This window comes from Clarias gariepinus, chromosome 25 (genome assembly GCF_024256425.1).
Source record: "Clarias gariepinus isolate MV-2021 ecotype Netherlands chromosome 25, CGAR_prim_01v2, whole genome shotgun sequence".
Taxonomy (NCBI): domain Eukaryota; kingdom Metazoa; phylum Chordata; class Actinopteri; order Siluriformes; family Clariidae; genus Clarias; species Clarias gariepinus.
The window spans coordinates 14,769,090-14,795,765 of record NC_071124.1 but is presented as its reverse complement, the minus strand read 5'-3'; the positions used below and the strand labels follow the sequence as shown (position 1 = coordinate 14,795,765).

The following is a 26,676-nucleotide window of genomic DNA, read 5'->3' as shown; positions in this document are numbered from 1 at the left end:
AAATAGCATGATTTATTATGAATAAGAGATTAATGTGTCTAGAGTTTAAATAAACATAAATATGAATTCAAGGTGAGTTTGAAACGAATTGAAGATGGTCCCCAAGCAGACATGCAGAGGGCCATTGACTCCCATGGGGGAAGTAAAGAGAAGAAGAAAGGAAATTGGAGGGAAAAAAGCAAAGAAAATAATCTCTCCCTTTCTCTCCCCATAAACCCCACCCTCCATCTCTCTCTCTCTCTCTCTCTCTCTCTCTCTGAATGACGAATGCTGTGGTTGGACGATTTGGCAGGTTCCATTATGGCTATAGATAGACCAACATTGTTTCAAATATAAAATGAAACTATTTACACACAGGGGTGCGCAAAGCACACAGTCTCTCTCTCTCTCTCTCTCTCTCTCTTTCTCTCTCTCTTTTTTTTCCTTCCTTCTTATCTCCTTTTCATTGTTTTTTTTCCCCTAGACCTTTTAGGAATCTGTGCACTGACACCTTAAACGCCACATTTGTACACTGGCTCTTCCACTCCTCCGTTTGTTTGCTATTATGAATGTGAATTAATGTCTCCTTTTCTATATTATAACCTACTCTACTCCTAAATCTGAAATTATAACCTGGTTTTTGGTAGGTTAAATTAAGCAACAAGAACCATAAAAAAAAATAAAAAAAACTTTATTTGAAATATGAATAAATCATGTGCGGCATGGTGGCATAGAGGTTATCACTGTGGCCTCGCACCTTCAGGGTTGAGGGTTCGAGTCTCACCTCAGGTCTGTGTGCATGGAGTTTGCATTTTCTCCCAGTGCTTGGTGGGTTTCCTCTTGGTGATCTAAATCATCTATAGTGTGTGTGTGTGTTCTGTGATAGATTCTTACAACGTCCTGGTTCATACCCTGAGTTCCCTAGGCTCTACAGTAGGTCTCCCCCAACCTTGTACAGGACAAACGGTAAACACAATGAGTTAAAGAAAATAATAAATCATGTCATACTCTTTTTAAAGAGACCTTTGATGGACCGCCATCAATGTTCATCATTAGCAGGATAAAGGTGTTGGTCTTTTTGCTGCTCCCGTCGGGGGTGCAACACTGCCATTTTTATCTGGGCTTGAGACCGGCACCGCATTCAGTGGCAGGGAGTTTGGGCATTGGCTGGGAATTGAACCTGGCAGATGAGAAAACTACCACTGTGCCACCAATGCCCCTTAGCAGGATAAAGTGAATACAGAAAATGAATAAACGATTGAAGACATGTAAATGCTTTGAATTACATGGGCCAAAGTGATGATGTTTCATGAGTTTATAGAAAACATAATGTACATTCATTGTTAGAATATTACACTACCAACCAACATACTTGGGCTTTCATAGAGTGGGTGGCAAATGGACAGGAAAAAAAATCTGCAAGCTCAGTTTAATGAATAGGCATCCTGTGTTGTTCTCATTTCCACCAAGGAATTAAATCGTCCAAACAGGTAATTGAGTTTGAAGATGCAAGCACAATGTAGCATTTTTTTGGGGGTTATTGTTAGAGAATCTTCTTTGTATCCATCGACATGGATATTGTTATAGGATAAAATACAGCTGTGATTTTAATAGGATCATTTCCATCCAGTGCACTGAGCAGTGATCTTAAAAGCCTCCTTAAATCACACATTTCACAACTGGCATAAAACCTAACAGAATTCTGTATATAAGAATCCATCTTTCACATGTATGCATTTGACCACAGAGGTGTGAGTATGGAAAATAGCACTACTTCTAATTATAGTAATGAGATCCATGCACACAGTCCCACGTGTTGTCTAAAAAAAGGCTTTTATCCAATCCCTTGTAGAGGTGGATTGCAGCTGATAATCACATTTATTTAAATAGGGACTCTCTCAGAATAGAAGTGAAATATAGCTTTTTAACCTGGTTATGAACGACAAGGTCATAATCTAATATTAAAATCCTGAATGGGAAATTGGAGAGAAAGGGACAATAAAGGATTAGAGAAGTTAGGTTTAATTTGAGCCATCAGCCTTAGGGCTATTGGGTATGTGTGTGTGTGTGTGTGAGAGAGAGAGAGAGAGAGAGAGAGGGATCTGAAGGTTAAGCTGAACTTCAGACACCTCACCAGATCTGGTTATATCATAAATTTTCTTCCTACTATTATTGCAGCACAAATTGGATTGCAATTTGGAATTAAAGCTGAGTGGAGAGATATGACTAAATTAGATTTGTGCCCATTTGTGGAGTGGCATAATGGCCCAGTGGTTAAAATTTATGCCGAACTAAACACACTCATTTCATAATTATCTACTGCAGTTTAATAGGGATTTGACATAAATGTATAATTGTTGTCCTGACTTCAAGTAAGATGTGACATTATTCATTATTACAAATGCAGATATTGTTATATTCCTGGTGTGTTTGCTTGTGAGTGTGTGTGTTTGTATTTGGGGGGACATTAATATATGTCCATTAATATACAGTACACTGCACACATTACACCCATTACCATTCAGCGTTTGTTTATTCCAACATTTTGCTCAGGTTATAAATGTTAAGTTTTATAACTCCCACTCGACTAAGCTGGCATTACTTTAAGAAATGCTGTGGCCATATATTTAATGCAACTAGTTAAGCACTTTTCAATCCGACATTTTCAGTATTCAATATCTAACATTTTCAATATTACACAAGAGGGAGTGCTGTTGTGCTTGAATATCTGTATGACTGTGATGTGGCCATATGCATGAGGGCAGAACTACAGTAACTAAATGTCACTGGGGTGAGCTGGTTACAGTTAGCGTAATTAACAAAATTAAAAGGAGTGTTAAATTACGATGTAGCCAAACGGTGTAGAGAAGAAACCATGGCGATAGTGGACCATCCTGTAAAAGTTACAAGATTTACTTTATATTTCCACTAATTCCGCTATAGAATATCAGCTAAATTTTGTGTTTCCGGGATTGGATCCCTAATAACACCTTGTTCCAAGCACCTTGTTGTGCTTTCCCTGCTGAAAGTGCTTTAATGACTGATTTTAAATATAGTTTATGGCAGGCAATTGTTCTTTCCTCAGTACGGCGGACTGTACACACCTACACTAGAACACCTGGGATCACCAATTGTGAAAAGTCTCTTATTTATTCAGAGTGCTTGGTTTGAACTAATGGTTGTATAATTGTTAGTTTGATGCGGATGAGTAGAGACTGAGAATTGAACAGGAGGTCAAACGAATGTTCAAGATTGTTTAAAATTTTTTAAGTCATTGAGCAAAAACAGCTTCTAGGCTCTCCTGGGATAATAAAGTTGGCTGGCTGACTAGTAGTGCTCGGAGCAAACACATGACCTTGTCTGCTGAAATCTGTCTTTAAAACCACCAGCTGTCACTGACCTTATTATACCAAGTCCCAAAAAAGTGCCCAAGCTACCATAATGCCTTCTACCTGAATATGTATGTGTGTGAGATGGACAAAGGCATCTGTACTGTTAATGATTGAATTGTTTTGTTTCTGAATGACAATGCTCATTCCAATTTTCTTTAAGAAATTGTTAAATAGACATTTAGAACAGTTTTGCACGTTCCATCACTGAAGAAGGTCAGTAAAATTTGGTATTGCGTACCACTAAAAGTTTCCGTGGTGGTATTGCAGTACCAGTGCCAAAGGACACTTAAAAACCAGTCATGGAAGTCAAGAAAGCACATATGTGAGCACATCTTGTTCCAAATTGCCTCTGCATCATCCATGCTGTGTTTCGACTTTTTTCTTACTGTTAGCTAACATAAGGGCGAGTTTCTTAAACTGAAAATTGCAATGATTGGAATTGGGTTAGGAACTGCACAATGCATTATTAAAACCTAGAAACGTAGTTTTAAATCGTCAAGTTCATCAAAAAATGTGGTCAGGAAAAGAAAAATCATGAATGACTGTGAATAGTAGAAATCACAGATGTTTCATAAGAAAGAATAAGAGCATTTACCCACACACACACACACACACTGCGACGACAGCTGTTGGGCTGCTTTGTGGAGATAAATGTTATGTGGTTTGACATCTGAGGAGTTCAGATTGACCCTACTGTATCCCAGAGTGATGGGCACATCAGGGTAAGGAGAGATGCACATAAAATGATGCACCCAGCAGTAACAGTACTGTTTAATGCAATGGTAATGTCTGGATGGTCTGGAGTTGCTTCAGTTGGTCAGGTTTAGGCTCTGTATCATTATGTGGCAATAAAATGAAGTCAGCTAAATGTGGTAAATGACCAGCTTATCAAATGACCACGAAACATTACCATGTGTGCCATGTGTTAATACAATTATATCAAGCATTTTTTTTACATTATTTTACTTACATTATTATATTGTAAGTGCTACTTTATGACAATATCCATATTTAAAAACATTATGCAATAATAATGAAGTAATGATTTTAATAATATATATTTATAAGTTTTTGTTTATACGCTTGTCCTTGGAATACTTAGAACTACACTAGAATATTTAGGACAGATGCTAAGCCAGAGATTTCACATTACAACATGATGTGGCAACCTCTCCACTCTTCTTCTTCACAAAATACCACATTGAGGTGGGTCAAAGGTGTCTGATCACAAGTGAATGCTGCTCAGCAGAGGCGAGTGTGTCTCTACTTGCTTGTCAGCTCAAGATAGTTCACAGCTTTTCTTATTCCTGGTCAAACAGACTCCATCCTTCAACCCATCCATCCATCTCTCTCTCTCTCTCTCTCTCTCTCTCGGTTGTCAGTGTCCTACCTTGCTCTAGTTTTTTCCACATCAACATCCCAATGAAAAACTTTGAAGAATTGATAAAAAAAATGAAAGTGTGTATTTTTTAAGCTACAGTCTGATTAACTCAGCATACTGCCATTTCTTTCATCTCCATATCTCACATGTGACAGTGTGTCTGTGTGTTGCATATTTAATCATAATCATCACAATGTCTGCAGGGTAATTCAGCTTATCGTCTACTGAACAGCCAGTCATGAAACTAAAGACTAGAACTCTTCTTTTTTTCAATCTTAGAAAAAATAGCTTTGTGTTCTTTTATCTTTATGATATAATTGATCATTAAAGAAAAATAAATACATTTTAAAATTGAATAAAAGTTAGAATAATTAGGTTAGAATAAACTTTACACTACTTCAAGCTTGTTTTGTTTTGCACACATTCAATTTGTTAGTTATGGTGCAGGTCTAAAAAAGGTTGTTTATTTGGGAAACAAAAGTCTAAATTCTAAATTACTAAAACGAAAATGTACTTTGGTCCCAGTAACATTTCCTTAGCTTCTAATTCATACTGCGTATAAAAAAATTTGTAACTGGAAGGATGACAGAATTTCATACTTATTATAATTCTTGTAAACATATATCAGTATAAAAATAAATTTACCATATTAAAAATGCAGGCGAACCCCTTGCAATTGTAATTAAAATCATGCATTTTAGTCTTCTTCTTCACTTCTCACTTCCCTAAATGTGATTTCTTAAAAATAATAATAATAATAATAATAATAATAATAATAATAATACTAATTCTGTGATTTTTATAATTGCTCCATCTTCTCTCTCCCTTTAAGTGACAGCTATGTATAAAAATACCATTAATGTCAATCAGCCTTACAACCTCATCTGCCTCATCTGTTTTATCTATGATACATGCACATCGGTACAGATGTGCAAGAGGTAGCAAAAAGAAAACAATAAATGCTGTGAGATATTTCAAATTATAGATCAGCAAAGCTGGACTTATGACATAGAGACATGAAATTGGATGATGGATGGATAGCTGCTTGTTTTGATAGATGACTGGATTGATGGATGTCAGCCAGATACTGGATTTTTAACTAAGAACTCCTGCTATAATCAGATACAATGTCTTGCTATCATTCACATCCTTTCAGCAAAATTACTATGTGTTTTTCTCTCTATTTTTGTTTTCTTTTTTACTTATTTTTAAAAGAATCATGATTTATAATTTCAATAGCTAGTGTCTCTTTTGAGTCTGGTTCCACTCAATGTTTGTTCCTCATGGTGTCCAAGGAAATTTTCTTAGATGCTGCTCTGGTTTGCTCATTAGGGCTTTAAATCTACATTCAGATTTTTGTAAAGCTGCTTTGTGTTGAATACAAGGATATGAGAGAGATGGTAAAGAAAAGCTTTCAAATGGCTTCAATACTTGCAGTCTGGTCCCCTTTTTTTATTCTGATGGTTTCACACAGACTTTTACAACATATATGCATCCACACAGGGTATAAAAGTGCTCTATCTCACTCTATCCAATAAATGACAAGAGCAGACTTGGACCAGTGTGCCGTCTTCATGGCTCATATAATGCCAGAGCAGGAAAGAAAAGTTCCAAGTCAAACTTTTGGTAAAAGGCAGACGCAGCATCACAATGACGCAACCAACAAACATCCTGTGTCTAACATCCTCCTCTAACTTCTTCCTGTGCAGCTGTACCTGTCCAGCTGTTCCCCTCTCTGGCAGCAGTTTAAGTTGGTGTGTGTGTGTGTGTGGGTGTGTTCAGTTCAGTCCTTCTTCACTGCCAGATCAATCGCAAGTTTATGGGTTGAGCTAATTGGCTGTATTAAACTCAGATACAAACTCACCTTGGTGTAAGTGTGTGTGTGTGTGTGTGTGTTTATTAGTTTGTTTGTGTGCTTTTCCACCATAGTTGGGACCAAATGTCCCCAGTATTGGAATCTCTGACAGTTTTCACCGTGTAGGAATATTTTGTCTATGTTATTTATTATTATAAATAAATCACTATTTATTCAGAATAGCAAGGATAATTTGTGTGAAATCTTAACCACAATCAATATTATTCAACAAGATTACCATGCACATCTCTATCAATTCTACTTAGATCCATAATGTAAAGATTTGACATAGGGTTTCTGAAATAACAGAAGCTAATGATAGTACAGTACCAAGAATCAATATCCTGTGAAATTAATAATAAATAAATAAATAAATAAATAAAATGAATCAAAAATTAAAAGTGTAAATAAATGAAATACATTTAGTATAATATTTGTTTTGGGGATATGTTAAACATTTAATTTGAAATTTATGTAAAACTATATACAGTATTGATGATTTTGAAAGCAATCAATGATTGATAGAATGGCAGCTAAATACTTATGAGGTCTCCATTTCCTTATTTTCTTCATGTGCTTTTCTATGTTTTTCTTCTCAGGGAGGGAAAATCCCGGTGCGGTGGACGTCCCCGGAAGCTATCGCCTATAGGAAGTTCACATCAGCAAGTGACGTGTGGAGCTATGGCATCGTCATGTGGGAAGTCATGTCATTTGGGGAGCGCCCATACTGGGACATGTCCAATCAAGATGTAAGTTTGCCTCTTTCATTTCGTGTTTAGACATAAGAAAGCAGCATATATTTATTATTTAGGGAACAACAGATAACACAGCATGTTTATGCCTTACCTGACATTAAGCATATAAAAAAAATATGTAATTTATGTATAGTATATAAATATAATAAGGAAGCTATTTTATTGTTTTGTGTATATATGGGTGTTTGTGTTAAGTTCTGTAAAAACCTGTGTATACTCCATATTATATAACAGTTATGAAAGGCTGGATCCCAAATCCCTCTCTAACCCCTGATCACGAACTCTACTTGGTGTGTAGAATAAGGTTTTAGTGCACTAGCTTTCCATTCATTGCAATTTGGTAATAAATATTGACCTACGAAAAATTAGCTGATGGAAATATTAAGAATCCCATGTTTCCATGTTTTATTTTCCTCACCTTTTGTTTACACAGTATTACCCTATTAATTATATAAAGCTTCGCCAGTCGCAATTAGTTAGATCCACCAGTTGCAGAAGCATATGTGTTATAGGAGCAAAATAACTAGTTAAAAAAATAAACAAATGATAATATGTTAATAAAAAATGGTGTTTGTGGGTTTGTAGAGCTTTTCTTTAAAAGCAATATTACACTTCTGTTTAATTATTTGGTTATTATTTTTACTGAATATATAATATGGCATGTGTCTAAAAGCTTAATACTTGCATAATCTCCCGACCCTGCAACTTGATGATATATATACTAATGATAATCCAATGCTAATCCCTTAGATTGTTCATTAAAGAGTTCTTTAATAAAGCAGAGTTATTCAAGCTGTGGGGTGAAACAGTAGAAGGGCAGAGCAGGTGGAAAATACCAAAAAATGAATATTTAAATGACTATATCAGACCTGCCAACCTTTATATATTTTGCATAGGAGATCTGCATTTTAACATCAAGCACTCTAGAATAAGTTATTACTTCTTTTTTAATAATAAAAAAAAAAAATAGCAGACAAGTCAATCAGCCTGTTCGTCTGGAATATTTCACAGTTACACCCTCTAGTAATATATTGGATGGTACGCTCATCCCCAGTGATTTTTCTACTTAAAAGACAACAAATTGAGAAAATATTCCACCAATTAATTTACAAGAAACTACTTTAATAGTAACTATATTCACCCTAAATGCACCACAAAATGTTGCGTTAAAGGTTATAGGACACTTTGAGAGAGACAGAGAAAAAGAGAGAGAGAGAATGTCTGTGTAAGCATGTTTAAAAAAAGTTGCGCACATCAATATTTGAGAGCAATTATAAACTGGAGTGATGTAGCTGAGGTTGAGGAACTGTCAGAGCAGTTTCACACACCATGCTTGGATTCAGGTTTTTTTTTGTGTGTGTGTGTGTTCAGTGTTTTTCAGTGTCTGGAAAGACAAGCAAGGAAAATTTTTTTTTTTTTTTTTTTTATTTCAGGCCATGCCTAGTTTGGTGTTAAATCCAAACCTATAGAAACAATAATGTATATTAAGGGCAGATGGAGTTACACACACAGATGTAGATAATAGCACTGGACCACATAATTTGTAATAAATTTGATTGATTTTTTTTTTTTTTTGATCAAGAAACAAATTTTTATCTTTAATGTATGACTTATTTTTTAAATAATTTATCAGTTCTATAGAACATGTGGTTCCGCAATAAACACAATACAAAAGGTTAAGCACAATAAATGCCTTGAAGGTAAGAGTAGGAGTATGTTTGTGCGTGTTTGTGTGCATGTTCTGCATATTTTAATTGCATCTGTAACTGCGCTGAAAACCTTTAATTTGATGCTCGTAAACACTGCAACAACTCAGCAATTTTTTCCGTGCTCAGTTTTTATCACACTCTCTTCCTCTGTCAGCTCGTAACCCACAACATGAGCAGTGTGGCGGTCGTTTAACCCATACCCGTGCTCCTGCGCAGCATCCCTACTTCTCCGGGACTATGGGCAGGGGTGTATTGATAGCATTTTGTGTGTATTTATGTGCTCACAATAATGGGATGGGATGTGGTATATGAGATAACTGCATGTGTGTGAGTGTTGTATGATTACATGGTGTGGTGTATCTGGCACCTGCACGGATCGGCCTCTCAGGGGTGTTCATGTGTGTGAGAGAAAGATAGCATTTGTGTTTTGGAGGTGCTCTTGCCTGTTTGTTGTGGTGTGTGTGTGTGTGTGTGTGTGTGTGTGTGTGTGTGTGTGTGTGTGTTTTGCCCCTTTCTCCTGCAGCTGTCCACAGTGGGGAGAAATCCAGAACACTGAGCCAAATGCACAGATGTTACAATCTCATTGCCAGGCTAAACACGCACACACACACGCACACACACGCACACACACACACACATTTATAGACATTAAAATTAAGATTCATTTATTTGTCACATGTCCCTTACAGTATAGTGAAATAATTTTTTTTTCCGTATATCCTAGTAAGCAATCTTTGTCAGAGTGCAGGGTCAGCCAGAGGATACAGCACCCCTGGAGCAGATAAGGTTGAGGGCCTCGCTTAAAGGGCTCGACGTGGCAGCTTGGTGGGGCTAGGGCTTGAAAACCTGATCTTCCATTCAATCATTAACCCGAAGCCCAAACCGTTTGAGCCACTACTGCCCCCTGGATATACAAACATAGACGGAGTACATGCAGTGCATTCGTTATACACAGAAATGATCTGGGCACAAGAGCATGAAACACACACACACACACACACACACACACACACTGTTTTGTAATTTCTCTCTCTCTCTGCACGTTTCTGTTAGCATCCACTCACTCAAACACACAAAAACACATACACAAAGCCATGACACAGAGTAATTCTATCTCATACATGCATACATACATATAGCAGACAGTGTTTTCAATTTCAATTATTGTCAATTCTTATTGCTGTCCTCTCCTACACGTATGCGTGCACACACCCACACACACACACACACCACTATACATCATGTCAAACCATGGTCGAATAACTCCCATAAAATTGTTTACTGTTGTGTGTAGAAAGCACATACACACACACACACACACACACACACACACACACATATATATATATATATATATATACACACACACACACACACAGACATATACACACACACACACATTCACAGGTATGAGACAGCTGAGTTTTTGCTCATCACATTCAGCCTGACTATGAGAAACTAAATTAAAACTAAATCTCTGTGTGAATTCTGTGTGTGTGTGTGTGTAATGGTCATTGTCTTTAACAGTACTTATGTTGTATTTACAGTATATATACACGGTGGAATATATTACGCTAGCTGATTAGTGAGCATCAGCTATGTGTAATCTAAAATGTGTGTGTGTGTGTGTGTGTGTGTGTGTGTGTGTGTGTGTGTGTTTGTAGGTGATTAATGCTATAGAACAAGACTACAGGCTTCCTGCACCAATGGATTGTCCCACTGCTCTGCACCAGCTCATGTTGGACTGCTGGCAGAAAGATCGCAACGCCCGGCCACGGTTTACCGACATTGTTAACACGCTCGACAAACTTATCCGCAACCCAACGAGTCTAAAGGCTGTTGCTAGCATGCCGTCCATGTGAGTAAACACACACACACACACACACACACACACACATACACTTGTTCATCTCAGCATCCATTGCATAAATGTTTTGTGTGTAATGTATGAAATAGTCATGCATACACACCAATTCACCAACTTATATAAGAAATGCAACACGAGTGTGTGCCACTATAGAACATAAAGTTGATTATTATTTGTTACACCATATTCTAAATTATATTACTTCTTTTATAGTCCTTTTATTTATTTTTTTCATTTTAATTAAGGAATGGATGGCTTTGTATTTGCCGTATGCTGTGAAATACTCATGAGACAAATTAGTTAAATGATTAATTTTTATTATATAATTTAGAATAATATGCATAAATTAAATATTAGAAATTATATTACTATTGGACATGTCAAGGCCACTGCTATTGCCAGGACACAGAGTGACCGTGGCCTTGATTCAGGTGACAGAATGTATATAACATTGAATCCATTAGGTTATCATAATAAAATACTCAAGTATTATTAAGTAATAATGTTTGGATATATTTACTTGATTTAAATTACGACTAATATCGATTGTTAAATACACCGATTTAAAAATTCTTACTGTATATACTTACTGTATATCCCTCCCATCTTAGTAAATTGTTTAAAAGGAAAATCTTAAATAGTTATGGCTTTAGAATATTCATTATGTAGCCTTAGAAAGCTCACACATTTCCACCAAAACACTGATTCCTGGCTCTGTGTGCATGGAGTTTGCATGTTCAAAGACATGTAGTTTAGGCTAATTGGCGTTCACAAATTGCACGTAGTGTGTGAATGTGTGTGTGTGTGTGTGTGTGTGTATGTGTGCCCTGCTATGGATTGGCACCCTGTCTAGGGTGTACCCTGCCTCGTGCCCTAAGCCTCCTGGGATAGGCTCCAGGTCCCCGCAACCCTGAATACAGGATAAAGCAGTATAGAAGATGAGTGAGTGAGTGAGTAAATAATAAATACATTCCATGGTAGACAACATACAAAAAAACTGTACTTAAGTAAACATAGAAATCATCTATTTACATTTTTCCATAAATAAAAGTACAAAAGTATTAGCCCCCCCCCCAAATTATGCATAATAGTCAGCAGGCGGCAACTATTACTTGTAATGCTACACACCACCAGGGTTATCTAGAACAGCCTCGTAATGTAGTTAACAAGAAATTACAGACTTTTGCTGTAAGATGTGATAGAGTAAAGAAGTAAATACACTTAGTTACCTTTCACATCTGCATATGTGGACATACTGTATGTGTAAGTTATGCAAGACACAACGCAACGCCCAAACAAACACAGTACTAATCTAAATCATCAGTGCATAGCTGTTTTGTAATTTCATTTTTTGGCAAGTATAGGGCCACCGAAATGTTTCCACCTGGAACTTTGTTGGGGGAATATACAGAACGTACAGAATGTATCTCTTACAATGCGACATACACCACCCAATGCAGATTATAACTGTTAGAAGCATTTGCATCTACGTGGCCATCTCTAGTGATGTTAAATCTGTAAATGGGGACTGGTTGTCCAGGCTGCTACAGTAATCAAGCATCACCTGTCATTAGAAATGGGGTGCTACAAGAACCTGGGACTGCTTGACCTTGATGATGGCATGTTATGTTACTAAAAAAACCCATATCACGGTCCTCTATCCTAAATTATCAATGCAGAGAACTTACTGACTGCTTCCATAAATGTTACATAAGCATTTCATTATTGAGAGCTCCATATCCACATGTATAAATTCTTTCTTTGGTTATTAAACACACATTTTAAAATATGTTTATTATTATTAGTATGTGTATTGGAATGCCTGTCATAGAAGTCCCAGAGGGTTAGTCGTTACTGTAGAAAAGGCAGTATATTAAAATGAACACATAAATATAAATCTGTGATTTGCTTTGCAACCAGTTATTACTTTTAGAGCTGATGTTATAGAAAAGTATTTATCACCCACTGAACTGAGAACTCAGTAGTGCTGTGAGAAACAGTAAGACAGACTCGGGTGCGTTCTAGTAGAGAAAAAAGCACATACAGTACACTGGGTATGCGCAAGCCTGTTTATCCTAAAAGATGTAATTATCTCAACCTAATAAAATTACTAAATCTCAATTAAAAAGCAATAGATTTTTTTGCCTGTTTCATTTCAGTGCTTTTACCAGTGGCTGCCTTTTATAAATGTGTTTAATTTTGTATTTGCTAAAAAACATGGTGTTAAAACTGCAGTCTGAAACTAAAATATGAGTAGCTGCTGAATGCTGAAATGTGCTGACAAGAGAAGATGGGTTATTAACCGAAATACCACACTACATTTTAAAGTGTCTATATTATTTGGAATAGATTTAAAATGATATGTTCTTTGTTTTTAAGTGCACCTTCATTCACACAAATTCATGGCAAACTATATATTACATCGAGATGGTCCTATGACTGAGCTGTCACTGTTTTGTTGGTACATCAAAGAAGTTCCTTCAATTACATCTTCAAGTTGCAGGTTCAAAAGAATTGTTAAGGTTTTAGGATGAATTGAAAGAAGGAGAATTATTGCTTGTTGTAACCGCCACATCTCTATACACTTACCTGTCGATGTTCGAACTGGAATAGATGGACAGACACACACATGTTTAAATATTGCTGTTTATTAACAGCAAAGACAGAAGAGAGAATATTTAAGCTTCTTGGCCAGGTGCTCTGTGTCAAGTACATCAAAAGAACAGGTCATTAGCATACAAGTCATAGAGAGGCCTGGAGACAGACAGACAGATAGGAAGTGCATTTGCATTTTCCGGTTAAACAAAAGGGTTCCATCAGACTTGAGCTGCTTGGATGTACAATATATTCGTCTGGATACGGGCTATAGGAAGTGTTATCACATGAAGAGTCAGGAAGCAAAATGAGGGGGTTGTTTTATTAAAAGAGAGGCAACCTTTTTATCATTCAATACAACCTTACAACATGGTAGGTCAATGCTATGTTGTAGAAATCCGTGTTAAGTTCATATTACATTCTTATAGTGCCTCCCACGTTGATGGCAAGCAAGTGTTCAGATAATATGGTGTAAATACCGGATAAAAAAAAATAAAAAGCACTGTGCATGTTGCGGTATTTATACAACCCACCAGACGCAATGACAACATGGTGCAGTAAGTGCATAAGCGGATAAGCGCCTGTTAAGAAAGTTGTGCAATCTGATCTGATATAGTAATAGCACGGTTCAATGTCTTTGGACCTGGTGAGTGTGTGATCATGCGTGTGATAGGTAATTAGTGACAGATTAAGAATCTGTCAGAAATGGGGTTATGAAGTAGTATGAACTTCATAAATGGCCATTTTTCCATTTTGACCCGGTTCGCACTGCATTTTCAGATATTTTTAAGGTGGAAGCGTGAACTTTATAGTTGGAGTGTGACGGGGCATTAGACTTTTTGCAGCCTAGGACCGATTTAAATGTAAAATAAATTCCACAGACTTCCACAGACACAGGACATACAGTGGTGTGAAAAACTATTTGCCCCCTTCCCGATTTCTTATTCTTTTGCATGTTTGTCTCACTTAAATGTTTCTGCTCATCAAAAACTGTTAACTATTAGTCAAAGATAACATAATTGAACACAAAATGCAGTTTTTAAATGAAGGTTTACGTTATTAAGGGAGAAAAAAAAAATCCAAATCTACATGGCCCTGTGTGAAAAAGTGATTGCCCCCCTTGTTAAAAAATAACTTAACTGTGGTTTATCACACCTGAGTTCAATTTCTGTAGTCACCCCCAGGCCTGATTACTGCCACACCTGTTTCAATCAAGAAATCACTTAAATAGGAGCTACCTGACACAGAGAAATAGACCAAAAGCACCTCAAAAGCTAGACATCATGCCAAGATCCAAAGAAATTCAGGAACAAATGAGAACAAAAGTATTTGAGATCTATCAGTCTGGTAAAGGTTATAAAGCCATTTCTAAAGCTTTGGGACTCCAGCGAACCACAGTGAGAGCCATTATCCACAAATGGCAAAAACATGGAACAGTGGTAAACCTTCCCAGGAGTGGCCGGCCGACCAAAATTACCCCAAAAGCGCAGAGACAACTCATCCGAGAGGCCACAAAAGACCCCAGGACAACATCTAAAGAACTGCAGGCCTCACTTGCCTCAATTGAGGTCAGTGTTCACGACTCCACCATAAGAAAGAGACTAGGCAAAAACGGCCTGCATGGCAGATTTCCAAGGCGCAAACCACTTTTAAGCAAAAAGAACATTAAGGCTCGTCTCAATTTTGCTAAAAAACATCTCAATGATTGCCAAGACTTTTGGGAAAATACCTTGTGGACCGACGAGACAAAAGTTGAACTTTTTGGAAGGTGCGTGTCCCGTTACATCTGGCGTAAAAGTAACACAGCATTTCAGAAAAAGAACATCATACCAACAGTAAAATATGGTGGTAGTAGTGTGATGGTCTGGGGTTGTTTTGCTGCTTCAGGACCTGGAAGGCTTGCTGTGATAGATGGAATCATGAATTCTACTGTCTACCAAAAAATCCTGAAGAAGAATGTCCGGCCATTTGTTCGTCAACTCAAGCTGAAGCGATCTTGGGTGCTGCAGCAGGACAATGACCCAAAACACACCAGCAAATCCACCTCTGAATGGCTGAAGAAAAACAAAATGAAGACTTTGGAGTGGCCTAGTCAAAGTCCTGACCTGAATCCTATTAAGATGTTGTGGCATGACCTTAAGAAGGCGGTTCATGCTAGAAAACCCTCAAATAAAGCTGAATTACAACAATTCTGCAAAGATGAGTGGGCCAAAATTCCTCCAGAGCGCTGTAAAAGACTCGTTGCAAGTTATCGCAAACGTTTGATTGCAGTTATTGCTGCTAAGGGTGGCCCAACCAGTTATTAGGTTCAGGGGGCAATTACCTTTTCACACAGGGATTTTTTTTCTCCTTAAATAATAAATACCATCATTTAAAAACTGCATTTTGTGTTTACTTGTGTTATCTTTGACTAATAGTTAAATGTGTTGATGATCAGAAACATTTTGTGTGACAAACATGCAAAAGAATAAGAAATCAGGAAGGGGGCAAATAGTTTTTCACACCACTGTAATACAACTATTCATCCCCAGGCATCTGGGGTCATTAGATCCTATTGTGAGATTACCCTAATTTGTGTGAACTTTATCAGTATGTGTGTATCATGCGCAGTATTGTCAAAGCATTGATTGTATTCATCCACTGTACTCATAATGCATGCAGTGTCGGGTCATCATACTGTAAAAACAAATCCATATTTATAGAGACATCAGACAGTCTGCGATCCTACACCACAACACGGCTGATAAAAAGGCATGAACTGGGAAAAAAAAGGAAACAATATGTTTGAAGCAAAATTATTATAATTACATAAATATTTTATACAATAAACCATATAATAGGATATTGTCTATTGGTAACATTTTTAACAATATAAAAAATATATATGTTTAAATCTTTGTTTGAATCTATTAGTTTGAATTAATATTAATAAAAGTAAAAGTTGATAGTCAAGTAATTAATAAAAGCAAGATGCCATGCGGAAGGCCCGGGTTTGATTCCAATCCAGTGCCCAAACCCCAGCCACTGGATGCAGTGCCGTTCCCAAGCTCAAATAAAATGGGAGGGTTGCGTCAGGAAGGGCATCCGGTGTAAAACCTGTGCCAAGTTGCAGTGTGGACTGGGTATTCCGCTGTGGCGACCCCTTGCCGGGAGCAGCCGAAGGACCAACAACGACTGATAAGACAATGAGTGAAGTGGATAACATTGATGATGTTGTTAGAATGGCACCTGTCAATGACGAGAATATATTAGACAGCAAGTGAAGCTGATGTATTGCAAGCAGAAAAAGTTGGCAAGCGTAAGGATATGAGTGACATAGGCTCCTTTTTCACTAGGCACAATTGATTCGAACCCAGCTTGGTATGGCTGCTCCTTCCCCTCCCTTTCACTATCTTGGCCATCTTTCACATTAATAAAATTGGTTGTGAGATGCCAATAAACACAAAGAAGAGTGGAATCAAATAAACTTTCCCACTATACCTAATTGTATTGATATTTCGGGAAAAACTGTCAAGACTGACCCTCTTGCGTGCTTTTCGTCTTTTATCAACTATGGCTGAGTAGTTCAGGGATGAGATTGGCCTGTGCTGAGCCTTCACTGAGATACTGTATAGGATTATACAGATGCATTGATAAGGTTGCAATTTAAACAGCCGTCTACTCCCATGTTTAAATGCATTTGTCTTTCATATTTGAGTACAGTGTACTGTGCTTGATACCATCTTTTTTAAATGGAATCTAGTGCAATACATCGATCCATGCCCAGGTCATGATATTATGAGTTACCATTGCACTAATTCACAGATTTTTAAGGTCAATAATCAGGGATATTTTATATAGCTGTTAGGGTAAAAGCACACCTAGAAAAGGGCCATTTGTAATGGATAGTTGACAGGGTCTGGAAGGACAACCAGACAGCCTAGCCCCATGAGCCCCTTTACCTCCCATCTGCATGCCTTCATGGGCCTTTACAATATTATGCAGTTGGCTTGAATGTGATGACTGATCATTGTAGTAATAAAATGCGGTATATGATGTGATGTGTTCTAAACCTAACCAGAGAATTAGACGATGCAGGATCAGGAGACATAGAGAATAGAATTAAAAAGAGATTCAACCAAATTGAACGATTGCACATTTTTATAGATCACACATTTATGACTTTTTTATTTTATGATTGTGCAATTTTCCTGTTTTATGGAGTTTGATTTAGAAAGTACTTTTTTCTTGCAACTGGGAGATATAATGCAAATGCAAGTTATAAAACAAATGTGACTTCTACAGTATATCCCACAACTGAGAGTTATAATTTTAAAGATGTGACTCTCTCTCTCTCTCTCTCTTTGTCTCTCATATTGCTTCCTTTGATGCTTAAGTTTCCAGTAATCATACCATAACCAAACTGTGTATGTAGCAGAGTGTAAACAGAAATGTAATCTACTATTCAAAGCAATCTTTTTAGTAGAAACTTCCCACTATAAGAGTGAATCTTCGCCTGACTAGGAATGTTGTGCTTGTGGTATTGATGTAGCTTCTATAGCAGTAGGCGATTTTGTAAATGCTGAATAAAAGGTTGTAACTGTGTAAAATTTACAAGCAAGAACAGAACTCGACACATATTAGAAAAACTAGACACAGGTGCAGAGTGGACTAGGCAAAAAATATATTAATATATAAGATATTGGATATTTGGTGTGTCTGTAGACTTTCTCTGAGGGTGTTATATTTTAGTACATTTTAGTCAGCTAAAATAACATATGCCCTTCTTGTAATAGTGTACTGCATTTATGAATTTTTCTTCCGTTTCAGCAAATTCAGGAATTGCAGGCTTGTCTTTTTGTGAGCTGAATAACTTAAGCACTCTTCTCCTTTCTGTCTCTGCAGTCCATCTCAACCGCTGTTGGACAGGTCTCTCCCTGACTTCAACACCTTCAGCTCAGTGGAGGACTGGCTGTCTGCTATTAAGATGTCTCAGTATAGAGACAATTTTCTCAACTCCGGCTTCACTTCCCTGCAACTCGTCGCCCAGATTACAGCAGAGTGAGTCTATTGCTCGTTAGAATCATGACCTATCACTAATAAAACCTAGCAATGCAGTATAACTTGAAAAGTTTATAATCTCACACTGAATCATGTCCGAAATGATTCTCAGCAAGTTTTCTTTCAAGTTCAGAAATGCCAGTTATTTCGTTCTTTATTAAATTTTTTTTTAAGGAAAGTTTAGACATAACATTGACTTTACTTGCATTACTAATAGTATGATTGTGGTTATGGTTTATGGTTTCAACTATTATAATTTTAGCACCCATAATATTTTAGCCATATACTGTACATTGACATGTCATTAAAATTACATTACATGCACATGTATCAGTGCATACACACATCTCATTCCATTTAACAAACAGTCTATTGTGTGTGATACATACACAAAATAATTAGGTATTTCCATATATACCTTGAAAATGTATAAATAAATAAATAACATTACAGGAAAAGAATATGCATGGCTGTAAAGAAAAAAAAATGTATAGTACAAGACAGACCAGTTTTTAGATGGAACCGAAAAACGTAATGTACAGTACGCTACTGAGATTTGGATAAAAGTATAAAGGAGCCAGCGTGACAAAGTTACCAGAAGAACTCATATTCTCCAGCAAGCTCAGTAAAACCTAACAGGTGTTTTCTTATAAAACTGCACAAATCTGTGGCTGATTTTAAGCAATGAGTTTTTACTTCAAATATTGAATATTTATTTTATTACTCTTTATTGCTCTTTATAGAAGTTTCTTTTTTGCAGAAATGTTTTTAAAAGCATCTTTTGCTTATGCCATATTTTTGTATGTGCCCAAGACTTTTGCACAGTCCTATGAGTAAAACAGTTGTTATGATTTACTGAGCTTGCTGGAGAATATGAGTTCTTCTGGTAACTTTGTCACGCTTGTTCCTTTCTATTTTTATGCAAATCCCAGAAGCGTACATTATTTTTTACAGGTTTTTTTATTTCCACCTCAAAACTGGTCTGTCTTGTATTATATATCTTTTTTTACAACCAAGCATATATTCTCCTGTTATGTTATTCATTTATTAATTTTGAGTTATATGTGGAAATACTAAACGATTTTGTACATAATTATGCAGACATGATAAACATATCTAACAAAATTGGTACAGCATATAATATGGTGCCTAAGGCTTTTGCACAGTACTGTATACAGTATATATATATATATATATATATATATATATATATATATATATATATATATATATATATACACACCACAGAGCTGAGGAATTCTCAGTTTTGATTGTTTCCATTGGATTTACATTAACTTTGTATAACAGCATGGCTTGGTCCAACATGTTCATTTTAATAGGAACAACTCCTTTACTGTGACATGTATAGCAGACACCCCTTATAATATAAGCATATAGAACAGTCACGTTTAAGGTTCTTTATTTATGTTTTCCAGCACAGGAAAAGACAGTCAACTGCATTTTCTCTTTCAGATTATTAAAAAAGAAAAAGAGGTATCAGCTGATTATAGCTTAGCTTAATAATACTTAGCTTGATAATACTTAATATTACTGGCAAATTGATACGAGAACAAAACATCTTATGACATTTTGTTTTTGGTAAAACAGCAACTGCCCTAATGTTGGTAATTTTCCTAAAATAGCATGCCCTGGAAAATTGGATACAAAACGTGTAAAACAAAAAAAATTATAAAATAGTTATATAAGCGGTAAAGTCCAGAAATGCTATAGGCAAGTTGACATTGCATGAGAATAATTAGAGGAACTGCTCAAGGAAAGGAAACAGTGACCTAAAAGCACCTTCCTAGTGGAAGATTTTGGAATAGACTGCTTGCGGGGTGGGGAGTGCCAATAATGAGTTAGTTCCACAAACTTTTTATTTAAAGGTAAGTATTTAGTACACAAACAAATAGTAGTTATTAGCGGAGAAATTATTAGCAATGATGGCCATGTACTAAAGGCCAAGGGATAATTGATGGACAGTATATAGCAAACTAGTTTCATTTCTTTCAGCTTAAAAACTGTTATTAACCCCAAACTTACCTACTCATGTGTATTTTTATCACTTTAAGAGTGTATACAAGCCATGGAGAAGCAAATAATTCAGAATAAATTATACATTCCTGCCATGAATTTAAGTGTTTCTACTTATATTCAACTATTCCAGGGAGACAATTTTTTTTCAGTCTCTTTACACACTTGTGAAGATCAAAAGATGTGACGAGCAGACTGCTTTGTTAGAAATGAATTAGGAAACCTGGGCTTAATGAACTACAGAAGTGCAGGCGCATACACGCACAGCTTTTGTCTGCTTTTATAGTCAGGATTGTGTGGGTGTTTTTACATTCATTTTAACATTAATACATACTATTTTAATTCCTGTCTTTTCCTTTAAAATGAAAAAGACATTGATTAAAACTTTACATCTAGTAGAACACTAGTAGAAGTGAAATGATCTCTTATTTTCCTACTTGTGCTGGTTTTGATCCTTAAGAGAATTGTTTTACATACGGACATACAGTACATACATATATTTAATCAAATAATAATAAAAAACTACTTAAATGCTGTTCAACAGATAAGAAAATGACTGTTGTTCTATAGTGATATTACCCTTTATTTGCTCTTTTCAATTCAATTTTATTACATTTTTGATTTCTTAAATTAAGTATTTTAATTTAGTATTAGATTTTTATTTATTGTACTTATTGGCCATCTTTAAACAGTGACCTGTCTATCTTTCTTTAATTTTCTGTAATTGTTTGTGAGGGAATATCAGATGCCATCTCCTGTCAGTTAAATTGCTTATTTGGTGTCTGTCCATATTCATATGTAACCTTGTCCCAGGTCCCGATATATTTAAGCTCTCTTTGCTTTTAATATACCAACATGAATATGCAAAAGCTGGTAAAACCTAAAAAGATTAGCTTTGGGTGGGCATTTGGAGTGGCACCTTGTTGATAAGTACAGCAGCTAGGGTCTAAATAGCATGTATTCAAAAGGGTTTATTTTGCTGAACAAAAGCTATTGAGAGTGTAGAGTTTAGACAGAGCAGTTTCAAGTGACCCTTCAGCCGTTTTTATGGCTCCATCACCAGTTTGAGAGACTGAAAGAAAACAAACAAGCAAAAATAATAAAACATTTGTTTAAAAAATGTTTTGTTCAGAACAGGCTGTCCACGTTTCGGGTCCAGTAGGAATGGAAGACAATGTGATTTTCTACTGTTGTAACACATCAAGATTTGACTTCTGCAATCTAAAATGCTTTACCGCTCACCATGGTTATACAAAACATAATTTCAGTTATTGCCATTCTTCTTGGGACATTTCTCATCAACAATATATTTTTTGTTCTGCATGAAAATCTCAGATGATCAACATTTCCTAAAATACTTATTCTATCTGGCACCAACAAACAGCTAAGACGCATGTATAACAATTCTGATGTTTAATGTAAGCATTAGTTGAAGTTCTTGCCTTTTATCTGCCATAATTTGCTGCTTTGAGATTGACTTATCGCATGAAGTAGTACAGTATGCGTACAGTTGTTCCTAATAAATCAACCAGTGAGTGTGTAATTAAGAATAAACAACAAGAATATCACAATATTGAGCTAAAATTCAGTGATTCTACTGTATAATAATATGAATGTCTATTAACAACTGTAGCCAGGACCATTCACATCTTTAACCACATGTGACATACAGTATATTGTATGTTTATTGTTGTCTCTTATTCCACTTTTACAGAGACTTGTTGAGGATAGGTGTGACCCTAGCCGGTCACCAGAAGAAGATCCTGAGCAATGTCCAGAACATGCAGATGAGCCAGTGCCAGTCCCCCACAGCGCTGGCATGACTACAGCAGGCGCCGGCCGATGGGCCAGGCATCCTGCTCAGTGTGCAGGAGCGGGTGAGCACTGGCACATCGGAGCGCGCCAGGGTTGAGACGATCATCCTGATCTGATAAAGACAAACAAATATACTGATACACATTACAAATCAGTATGTCTGTAAAGAGAGAACAAAACAGGGATACCTGTCTGTCCATCTATCTGTTTCTGGCTGTACATACAGGATATCCATTCATCCATCCATCCATCCATCCATCCAGTCATTATTATTATTAAAGCAAAAACAGACAATTCATTTCTAATATCAAGGACGTGTAAAACAGTTTGTTCATCCCCTTCAGTTTGCTTATGATTCATCATGCTGATTCTTTTCTTTTCTCAATGAATTTTAAACTGTGAGCGCTTTTGAGGATCTACTACAAAGGAAAAAAAAAACCCCACCTTTTTAATGCACTTTTTTTTTTCTTTTGGTTGCTGGTATATATGTTTTTTTCTTTCCTATTGAAACAAATACAGCTATACCTCGTAGTCCTCTGCTTCCCAGCATCACTACCTGACAGCCGGCTTTGCCAAAGGACATCTGGAACGGCCTGTGTGTATATCTTTAAATATGAATATATCTCTGGAGTAAACCTTCATATTGAAGGTGCTTTGTAACAGATACTATATGTGCATACTTTTCTCCTGCTTGTGTTCTTGGGCACACTGGACTCCCAAGAAAAGGAATTTAATGTAGTCAAGCTGGGGAAGCCCGAAAAGACAGTCTTCAAGGATTTGTGGCTGCCCTGGAGCCAAACACTGTAGAAATGTGATTTAATTGTGTATAAACCACATGTAGGTTAAAGCAAATGAAATCTTCAGGCTACCAAACTGGATGATGTATATTGTAGAATTTTCCATGCTGATGAACACTTAACTGTACAGGTTTTCTCTTCTTCTTCTTCTTCTTCCTCCTCTTCAGTTCATGTTGTTTTCCTTCCTTGCTTTCTTTATGATCCTCTTGGGTTTCAATCGTTTGTGTGTGTTTACATGTTTGGTGGCGTTGTCCAAGGACAGCTGTGTGTGTGTGTGTGTGTGTGTGTGTGTGTGTGTGTGTGTGTGTGTGTGTGTGTGTGTGTGTGTTTTCACTACCTAAACTCTCTGGTACGTCCATGTTAGTGTTATTGCACTGTTAAATATGCTGTACTGCTGTTCGTCTTCAAAACAGGGTCTTCAAAAGTCGCTAATCAAGTGATCAAGTGTTTACATGTACAATGAACTGATACACATATAGTCAGCTAGTGCTAGAATGATCAGCATAAGTCCCTCTCTATATATTTCTTTTTTTTCTATCTCTCTATCTCTTAAACACACACACAGAGACATGGTTAACATGTGGGGCATGAAGCACCATATGTGTTCAGATAACATTGATGAACCTAGTGCAAAAGGTCCCTGACATCAATCTGGTGCAAGGAGTGACTGGTCATCTGTTGCTAGGTTGTACATCTGCACAAACCTTTGCTAACAGATGCCCAGTGAATGAACACACTGTCCTAAAGTGATAATTGAGATTTCACTCTTTCTCTCTAACACACACACACACACAGGTTTATGTCCTGCTCTTTCTTCATTGGTTGCCATGCCATAAGTCAAAAAAGAGTAGAAAGACCTTGCATACTTCTTTTAGGCATGGGAAGATGGTCAAATTCTGCTGATTTTGACATGAAGAAGAAAGCATTTACTAGTTTAGAAGTTAATGAGCAAAAGATCCAGGGTGAGAGTGTGTTTGTTCAAAGCAAATTTCCTCACACTCTCGCCCTCTCTTTTCTCCATCTCTGCCCTTATTTTGGTCCTCATTTTCTTCTATTCTCCTTTGAACAATGTAAGCAGAGGTGAGGATTACGAAAAAACATAGAGAGTGCTTTTACAGTCATATGTGTTCACTATCAGTGCATGTGTATTTAGTTGTTGCTCTTTCTTCTTCTTTTGGTTCCTTTATTAATTTCTAGGGGTGACAACAGGACAGGAATGCCAACAAGATGTTAGTTACATTTCTGATGGGCAGGGACTTGTAATAGGCTGCTAAGAAGGAATGACGGAAAGGTGGATGTATGGCTCAATTAATAGATGGATGGATGGATGGCTGTGCAAATTTCTAAATAGGTGGATAGATGGATGAATGAAACTAAGAAAGAATGAGTGAAAAATGTACCATACACTATATGGACAAAAGTTCATTTGGATTGAATTGAAAGGAACCTCATTAACCTCAACTGCTCTTATAGTTAAATGGCCAGCCAATTCACCAGAGCCATGGGTGAAAATCCAACAAAAAGCTGTTCCAGAAGCTTCCATGTATGCATGTACAGTAATGTGTAAAAGTTAGTGCCCCCTTCTACTTTTATGTAGTGTTCACGCTTGTTCACATAAAGTTTGGGGGGGGGGGTCTTAATTTTGTTAAATGAACACAGTGAAAAAAGTTATATGTTGTTCATCTGAGGTTGCATTTGTTTAATACCAAAACCCTCTCTGATCTGAATTTCTATCATTTTTTTACACAAAAAAAAAAACTGCAACTAGCACTAACTTTTACACATGACTGTATGTTGGTACACTGATCAGCCATAACATTTACATCACCTAGTGTAACACATTAACATTAATTAATAAATATATACCATAAAAATACAGAATCATAAGCACCCAAGGCTTATCTGTGCCTGTGGGGACCAAAGGCCAGCCTGTCTAGCCTAGTCCCACAGAAAACCCAATGTAGCACTAAGCACTGAAAGAAAAAATTTAATGCTGGCCACAAAAGGTATTAGTGTCTGATGCAGTGCAGGCAAAGAGCTCAAGGAACCCGACCTTGGACCCCGACCTTCCATGAGATCCACTGGGCGAACAAGTCTGATTCATGGATTTCCCACCCAGCAACCCACAGCACCCAAAAGGATCTGTTGCCCTGTCCTGGTGCCAAACCCCCAGTGGTCTTGTGGAGTCTTGTGGAGTGGGGAAAGCCAACCTGGCAGCACAAGGGGAACTTACACAATACTGGGCATAATGTTTTGTGTTGTAATGTTATGGCTGATTGGTGTATGTATAAATAGATAGATAAACTATTTGATTGATGGGTGAAAGGATGAAAGAATGGTTGGTAGGTTGGACAGTTTGGATTGATGACTGGATAGATAGATCAAGCAGGAGTAGATGCATTAAAGGGTGTGGAATGTTTGGATAAAAGAATAAACAAGTGGCTGGATAGCTGGTCACTTGATGGTTGGATGCATCAGGTGGGTGGATCAATTTAACAATTAAGAGAGCGGGAAAAAGAAATATACAAGCCTGTCTGATACATTCTTAATTATGTCACATTTATTATATTTTCTACGTACATAGAATGGTGAATGTTCAATTGAGTCAAAAAAGATTTTTACAATATTGCCTTTCATGTGAATTTTGGATGAGCTACAAAGAATGTAAATCAAGCCAGTGTATCTGGTGGTAATCTGAAAAGCAATCATTGGTGTTTTGCTATTAGTATTAACTGTGAAATATAATACTAAGAATCGGTTGTGTAAATGTAAAGGAGCATTCTGGCATAAAACGTTTTTTTTTTTTTTTTTTAGTTTTTATTAGGTTGTTCTTATTTTTTCTAATATTCTGGATAGTATCAGTGGCAGAGTATTACATCAGAGGGTTTTCTTATGCTCGCATGTTGTGTCTATTGCCTAGCATGCATTACTGAAATACATTATAGAGTCTGTGGGGATTCTCAGGATGTAGCACAAAAGGCAAGATCCATTTAATGCTTTCATTTCTGGTAAATACATACAGAGAGGCAAAAGCTAAGCAGTATAAGGGAGATGATTTTGATTTTTGCCAGAATGTCCCTTTAGGTCTGTCTCTTCAAACCATGGACATAAAAGTGAGTTTCTTTGGTCATGTACTATCTTGTTTTAATCTTTTTCTCCTTATTCTACCAAAGACAAAAACACACACAAAGGATAAAAGCTGACAGTGTTGCTTTTTCTTCAAGGAGATTCATCCTTATGTTTTGCAAATGGATTTATGTCCAATATAAAGTGGATGCGTTTTACACTGGGATTCGCTGCTTTTGTTCCAATTTTATTACTCTTTGCTTGGAGTGTAGATACATACACTCTCACTTCTGTGCACCTTTGGCAGAATTATACCAGTGCTTCTTTTTTAGTGTGCCAACAGCAAAGCAAGGCATGTCACGTCTGTATGTTCACCTGCACGGCTCACACA

The 26,676-nt window shown here is 36.7% G+C and overlaps 1 protein-coding gene across 1 annotated transcript in view; it reads left to right on the top strand.

Moving 5' to 3' along the window:
• Nucleotides 1-23,486, top strand: part of LOC128512981 (ephrin type-B receptor 1-B) — a 355,486-nt gene extending 332,000 nt beyond the window's left edge. The window contains exons 13-16 of the mRNA XM_053486552.1: nucleotides 7,207-7,356; nucleotides 10,736-10,929; nucleotides 18,418-18,573; nucleotides 22,322-23,486. Of these exons, the coding sequence (XP_053342527.1) occupies nucleotides 7,207-7,356; nucleotides 10,736-10,929; nucleotides 18,418-18,573; nucleotides 22,322-22,430 (609 nt within the window). The 3' untranslated portion in view covers nucleotides 22,431-23,486. The remainder of the gene's footprint in view (nucleotides 1-7,206; nucleotides 7,357-10,735; nucleotides 10,930-18,417; nucleotides 18,574-22,321) is intronic.
• The last annotated feature ends 3,190 nt before the right edge of the window (nucleotides 23,487-26,676 follow it).